Raw genomic sequence first — 7,640 nt, 5'->3', positions numbered from 1 at the left:
GCAAAGATACATCCTCCCCTGGTGCTGAAAATATGTCAATGAAAGTGCCAGGCAGGCCTTGCTGGGGAGCACATTCCACAAATGGGGAGCCACTACTGAAAAATCCCTCTCCCTTGTTATTGCCCACTAAGCCTCCTTCAGATAGGGGACCAGGAGAAGGGTCTCAGGTGATGATCTAAGGGGGCAGGTATGTTCATATAGGGAGAGGCGTTCCAGAAGATATTGGGGTCATGAGCTATAAAGTACTGCATATATCAAAACCAGCAGTGATCCAGCTGTGGTTATGGGGAACACACATGGTAGAAGCCTGGTGGACAAAGAAACAGAAAACAAAGAAAACACAACGGTTGTGTCAATAGTTCACTGATGGTTTTTAATTTGGGCCACCCACCACTGTGCCTTATGCTTAACGAAGTTCAAAAGGACAGGTCCTTGTCCCAATCCGTGGATCAGTTTTAATTGCATAAGGAAATCTGGCATACTGGTCCCTTGCTCAATGGATCTATGTTTGTTGTATGAAAGTCAAATAACATAGGTGAGCTTTCACTCGGCGGCACACAAATTAGCATCATTCAACTCATATGTGGGAGCAGCAGCTATAATCGCTAAAAAAAGCCTCGCTTCAATGGGAAAGTAAACTCCCCTTTTGAAGTCCAGCCTGCATTGATGCTTCTGTCTGTGTGATGTAATTCCACATCAGACAGAACAATGAACCGTAGATAAATAAATAAATGCCCCCACACCTCTCAGCTGATTCACTTGTTCCTTTTCAAAGAAAAATCCACTTCTAAGCCTTAGATCTTAGTTTATTTCGCAGCATATCAACCCAGTTAGAAAAGCATGAAACATTTTATTTGTGATCCAGCCATATGACTGGTGAGATATAGCCATTCCTCGAGGTGGCTAGGATTTCTCCTGTTCCTCCCTTTGAACTGGCACAGTTAAACCCCGCACTACTGAATTGTTGTCGTGGGGGAAGGGTGTAGAGATGAAAGATTATCTTCCCTTAAGCAGGAGACATCAGAGGAATGGATGCAAAATAGTCCCATGTCTTGTTCTTAAGCTATGAGCTTGGTCCTGAAAAGCAAAATTGAGAATGTGCCCCCACCCCATCCTAGCCCCTCTGCCCTGATTTTGCAGTAGCAAAACAACAGTCAGCTCCCCTTTCTGCTTCTGGTGGGATATTTGCTATGCTTTCAGATTCTTAAGACAACAGCTCAAAAATAAAGTGAGGGCACGATCCCCTAAACACAGCCCCCACCCCCCCACCCCAAGCAACCTTCCTTTTATGTTGGCGTATGGAAGCAGTCACCTGCCAACCTAGCAGTTCGAAAGCACCCCTGGGTGCAAGTAGATAAATGGGGACCGCTTACTAGTGGGAAGGTAAACGGCATTTCCGTGTGCGGCCCTGGCTCGCCAGAGCAGCTTCGTCACGCTGGCCACGTGACCCGGAAGTGTCTCCGGACAGCGCTGGCCCCCGGCCTCTTGAGTGAGATGGGCGCACAACCCTAGAGTCTGTCAAGACTGGCCCATACGGGCAGGGGTACCTTTACCTTTTTTTATGGAAGCAGTATTCAGCGAGTAGTTGATATTTTCCCCCCATTTATAATCTTTCTAGTTCGTAGCAGGAAACAGAATTTGCACCAGCTTGCCTTGTGTCTTTTTAAACTGGTAGCAAACTCAAGGGCATGGAAAGGAGGGATACAAGCGTTTAAACTATTGAATCAAATGTCACAGAAATGCTCTGTTGGATCAGACCAAATTTTGCACTTCTTGCAGGTCATTAAATACAGGCATCCCTCAAACCCCACTTAGTGTGATTGACTCGCACGTGACTGTGATTCAGATCTGGAGGAGACCCTCCCGGGAGCCCGAAGAGGACATCATTGAGGGCAGAGTAAGCCCCAAAGAGACCAGAAGTGCAGCAGGGCTTTGTTTAGGCCAGGGGCAAACGAAGGCGTTGTGACACCCAGGGCAGGGCGTCGCTACGTAGGGCGCATGTGCGGCGTTGCTACGTACAACGCATGTGCTGTACGTAGCGACGCCGCACATGTGCTGTACATAGTGGTTTGCCAGTGGTGCTTGCAGCTGCAGCCGCAGAGGATCCCCCACATGCGGCTGCGACGGCGCCTTCTTGTCACCCTCCCAGATGTGGAGCCCGGGGCGCACCGCCCCCCCCCCGTTCCCCCGTTGCAACACTAGTGGTTTAGGCTGCTCAGCTTCCCCACCCAGATTGCGGGGTAGCGCAGGAGCAGTTTTCCTGCATGTCCTTCAGCCTCCTGCCAGCCCCACAATTCTAGTTGTGGATATTTTTGGATACAGTATTGGTCTGGATTGGAGAGAGAGCGTGTTTAAAGGATGATTAGAAGGTGTTCCCCACTTCAGCGATTTTCACGTATGCATGTGGGGCACCGGAACGTAAGCACCGTGTAAGTGGGGTGATTTAAAAATGAAAGGACTTTAAGAGGTAAGGGAAATGGGTGCTTTGCTTAGAGCAGAGCTTTCCAAACTTTGGTGACACACTTTTTAGACATGCATCATTAGCAAACCAGAGGTTAAACTAACCCCTTTCCAGCCCCAGGAGGAGTGTGAGGAACGTTCATGCAACACACCCACACACTGCAGCCAACACACTAATGTGTCACAACACAGAGTTTGGAAAGCTCTGGCTTAGAGAGCAAGGTATTTGGTGCACATGATTTTACATATACAGTGGTACCTCGGGTTAAAAACTTAATTTGTTCCAGAGGTCCGTTCTTAACCTGAAACAGTTCTTAACCTGAGGTGTGCTTTCGCTAATGGGGCTTCCTGCTGCCGCTGCGCCACTGGCGCGCGATTTCCATTCTTATCCTGGGGCAAAGTTCTTAACCCAGAGCAACCACTTCCTGGTTAGCAGAGTTTGTAACCCGAAGCGTCTGTAACCTGAAGCGTCTGTAACCCGAGGTACCACTGTATTAACAACCGCCTAGGAATGGTATATTAACTACTCTTGTTCTTTATATCTCTGAGCGCTCCTTATAGTAAAGTAAAGGTAAAGGAGCCCCTGACTATAAGGTCCAGTTGTGACCGACTCTGGGGTTGCGGCGCTCATCTTGCTTTATTGGCCGAGGGAGCCAGTGTACAGCTTCCGGGTCATGTGGCCAGCATGACTAAGCCGCTTCTGGCGAACCAGAGCAGCGCATGGAAACGCCGTTTACCTTCCCGCTGGAGCGGTACCTATTTATCTACTTGCACTTTGACGTGCTTTCGAACTGCTAGGTTGGCAGGAGCAGGGACCGAGCAACTGGAGCTCACCCCATCGTGGGGATTCGAACCACCAACCTTCTGATTGGCACACCCTAGGCTCACCCACAGCGCCACCCGCATCCCTTATAAACTCATATAAATAGAAAAAGACCCAAGCACATGCCATCTTTTATTTCCCTCTCCACTTTCTTTTGATTTGCTATCTGGTCTAGCGACTCCCAGCAGAGCTAACATCTTCTTCTCCCTTGACCTGGGAAAGAAGTAGCGGGGGGGGGGGGAGCAACTGAACTTGCATAAATCAGAAAGGGGATATATATATATATATATATATATATATATATATATATATATATATAATATCATTTTAAGCATGTGGTGTTTCTGATTGGGCAAGATAGTGGCTCCTACAGAGCTCCACATTTGAGCGCATACTTCAATCAAACAGAAAATTACACACGCCATAATCAGGCAAGACTTCATTAACAAAAGCAATCACTCTGGGTGCCCTCTGTTGGGAAAGATAAATGCAGGCTGAGCGAGAACAATTCATCCCTCGTTCTAGGTCAGTGAAGTACGATTACTCCCAGGCACAATATTACTCCAGCTTTCATATGAGAGCCAAGGATGCGGTGCAGTCCATCAGTGGAAATCTTGCATCGAACTTGCATTAGTATAATTGCTTTATACAGCTCTGTTACCTTAGGCAGGGCGGAAGGAATTGACCATGTTATGGTATGTAATGATGATACTGCCGCTATCTCCCTGCCTCCTTTTCTTTAAACCAGGAACCCCCCAGACTTTTACAAGAAAGGAAATTCCAACTATAAACACCAGGAAGAACTTTCTGACAGTAAGAGCTGTTTCCTGTTTGGCAGTGGAACGGACTCCCTTGGGAAGTTGTGGACTCTCCTTCCTTGGAGGTTTTTAAGCAGAGGTTGGATGGCCACCTGTCATGGATGCTTTAGCTGAGATTCCTGCATTGCAGGGGGTTGGAGTCATTTTGGACTCACAGCTGTCCATGGAGGTGCAGGTTAATTCTGTGTCCAGGGCGGCTGTCTACCAGCTCCATCTGGTACGCAGGCCTTAACCCTACCTGCCCGCGGACTGTCTTGCCAGAGTGGTGCATGCTCTAGTTATCTCCCACTTGGACTACTGCAACACGCTCTACGTGGGGCTACCTTTGAAGGTGACCCGGAAACTGCAATTAATCCAGAATGCGGCAGCTAGACTGGTGACTGGGAGTGGCCGCCAGGACCACATAACACCGGTTCTGAGAGATCTGCATTGGCTCCCAGTACGTTTCCGAGCACAATTCAAAGTGTTGGTGCCGACCTTGAAAGCCCTAAATGGCCTCAGCCCTGTATACCTGAAGGAGCGTCTCCACCCCCATTGTTCAGCCCAGACACTGAGATCCAGCACCGAGGGCCTTCTGGTGGTTCCCTCATTGCAAGAAGTGAGGTTACAGGGAACCAGACAGAGGGCCTTCTCGGTAGTGGCGCCTGCCCTGTGGAACACCCTCCCTTCAGATGTGAAGGAAATAAGCAGCTATCCTATCTTTAAAAGACATCTGAAGGCAGCCCTGTTCAGGGAAGTTTTTAATATTTAACGCTGTACTGTTTTTAACACTTGATTGGGAGACTGAGACCTGTCTACCCCGTGCAGTGAAGGGTTTTGGAATGCTATATTTTGTCTGATGGGTCTTTTGCCATAAAGATGCCCCAATGACAATTTACTCATGAGTAGCCCACCGACCTGGATGGCTTATCTGGACTGTTTGACAGTGTGTCTTCCACAGTCCCTGCCGCTTTGGAAGGTTCCATGTGGATCTCATTTTCAGCTGCAAGGTGGAGCTGGTAGCCTGAAGTTGACTCTTCTCCGTCACTTCATGTCACCAGTGTAGCCAATTACCAATAGATGGCATGCTTCTCTGCACCACATTTAACTAGCTTAAGGGATCTGATGCCACAAAATTCAGCGGTGATCACTGGCTTAGATGACTTTAAAGGGAAATCAAACAAATTCACGGAGCACTTGTTGCTGTTTTTTTTTAGCCAGGATAGCTAAATGGAACCTACATATTCAGAGGCAGAGTATTTCTGAATACTAGTTACTGGGGTTGGAGTTTGGCAATTGTCTCCATGTTCTGCTTGTATGCTTCCCAAAAATAATCTGCCTGGTCCTTAGCTGAAAAAGGTTTTCCCACACCTATGAACACTGAAGGGGGAGGAGAGAGAGAGACCTGCTTTCAGTTTCTCTCAAGTACATGAATATTAGTCACATGTTATGCAACAAGGAATGCCCTGGAAACAAGACCCAGTTACAAGCTTCTCCACATCATAATTATTTCAGTGGGCATTTGAGCCTGGATTCCCAGCGTAGTTCTTAAAAGCCTTTTTCATAAATATTCCATGGCCTTTTCGAGCCTGTAATGTGCCACAGTGACATTAAAGAGGAAGCTGTTCGAAGGGGAGGGATGTCAACAAATTTATCCACCAATAGCGTGCTCTTTTGGCACAAAAGCACATTCTTATCTTTACATCCCATAATGAGAAGGCAGAGCCAGAACTGGTTGCTGTGTAAACTCCTTGGGTACAGTTGAGAAGAAGAGAGAGAGAGAAGAGAGAGAGAAAGAACTATTTCTCTTTGGCTAACATTTCTTCTGCTTGCCCTGACGGAGGAACGAGTTCTGCATTGGTGCTATTATTTTTCCCTGCGGTTTTTTCCCCTTCAGAAGCATTAAAGGAAACTTCTTTTCACATGATGTCAGACTGCGAAGGGATAGCTGTGGGTAAGTGCCAGAATTATATTTACCACACTGTCCTGAAGTCTAGTTCACAGCCTCGGCTTTCAAAGGAGGCGGATGAGAAAAGCAGAACAATTCTAAGCCAAATGTTCACCCCTGTCAGTTCAGGCACAGCAAGGCTGCAAAGAGTCAGAGTGTTTTAGTCTGATTTCCCCCTCCAAAACCAGCCAGGTTCTTGCATAGCTGTTGTTGGACATTAGCTGCAGAGGTTATGTGGGGTTTTAAAAATGTTTTTCTTTGCTTGAACCTTTGAATAACAGATCTATTAAGGTTCTTATCTGACGTATTCTTAAAAATCTAACTTCGTGCTTCTGGGGGAGGAATGCTATTAATAATTATATATGTATGAAAGGATATTGGGTGACAAACTGCTGAGAGCATGCAAAGTGACTAATTCTGTCAAAATGGCAGTGTCCAAATCTGTCCTTTAGAGCACTTGGAGAGGAATGTCTGGGAATGGGACCAGAAATAAGCATCCTGTTGTAACTTACTTGTGTCACTTCCTAACTGCAAAAGGGCGACAGAAACGGAGGTGGAAAACAATAAATATTAATACAATGTTGGGGCGGGAGACATAACTTCACTTCAGTTTCAAAATAAGCATAGCAAAGCTAAGCCCATTCCCTTGCTGCACTCCACATCCAACAGTACACGTTTTTATCCTTTTCCACGTAGCATAGTTTAAAGCGATCGCGCAACAGTTTTGTTTTGTGGACATGTCATGGAGCAATGCCCACTTTTGGAATACCAATTTAGGAGGCTAAGGAAGAGCGACTTTTCCCAGGCCACCCAATTTCCTCCATGGCTTAGCAGAGATTTGAACCGAGACCTGCCAAACACTTTGGTCCCCTGCACCATGCATATCCTCCAACATTTCTCTGATGAAATTAGGGATGTCTCATTCCATAATGATCATTTTACTTTTTATACCCCACACATCTTACTGGGTTGCCCCGGCTACTCTGGGCAGCTTCCAACATATGTAAAAACATAATAAAACATTAAAAAAACCTTCCCTACACAGGATTGCCTTCAGAAGGCTTGGGGGTCAGCTAACTCCATACCCTCCAACATGTCTCCAATGAAAATAGGGATGTTGCAAGTAAAAGCAGGACATCTATGTCCCCTTCACAATCCTCAGCCACAGCTGAAGAGGGCTAGTTCTGAATGAACTGAAAGCAGAGTTCTCACAGCTAGTAACTACAGAGGTTTCAAAAACTACAACTTGTGCTTAAGGCAAGTGGTGTTGGGGTTTGTTTTTTTGCCACCAGGTTTTTTGATTTTGTAGGTAAATTGACCAAACAGTTTGATTTGTTTGTTTGCTTTTATGACTGTGTGCCTTGATATGGTATCTTATCCACTGCTCTGCAAATCTAAACAAGATGATCAAGAGCTCTCTTTGCAAATAAATGTGTGGCCGCAGAAACTGACTTAATGTGAGAACAAGTTATTCTGTGCTCCGAACGTGTATTTCTGTATTGTAGAATCCACCTGGTTTCGTCTTATATGTATGGTGTCAGCAATCCTTTGCATTAGGGAAGAAGAGGGGAGAGGGGTATTTTTGCTTGCCTTATCAAAAGGCATGCTGTGC

The 7,640-nt window shown here is 46.4% G+C and overlaps 1 protein-coding gene across 1 annotated transcript in view; it reads left to right on the top strand.

The window, feature by feature from the left end:
- The first annotated feature begins 5,991 nt into the window (after positions 1-5,991).
- Positions 5,992-7,640, top strand: part of EML1 (EMAP like 1) — a 138,084-nt gene continuing 136,435 nt past the window's right edge. The window contains exon 1 of the mRNA XM_077924163.1: positions 5,992-6,034. Coding sequence (XP_077780289.1) covers positions 6,004-6,034 — 31 coding nt within the window. The 5' untranslated portion in view covers positions 5,992-6,003. The remainder of the gene's footprint in view (positions 6,035-7,640) is intronic.

The sequence above is a fragment of the Podarcis muralis genome, chromosome 1 (genome assembly GCF_964188315.1).
Source record: "Podarcis muralis chromosome 1, rPodMur119.hap1.1, whole genome shotgun sequence".
Lineage (NCBI taxonomy): Eukaryota > Metazoa > Chordata > Lepidosauria > Squamata > Lacertidae > Podarcis > Podarcis muralis.
The sequence above is the reverse complement of the archived record's forward strand: the minus strand, read 5'-3'. Positions and strand labels throughout refer to the sequence as shown.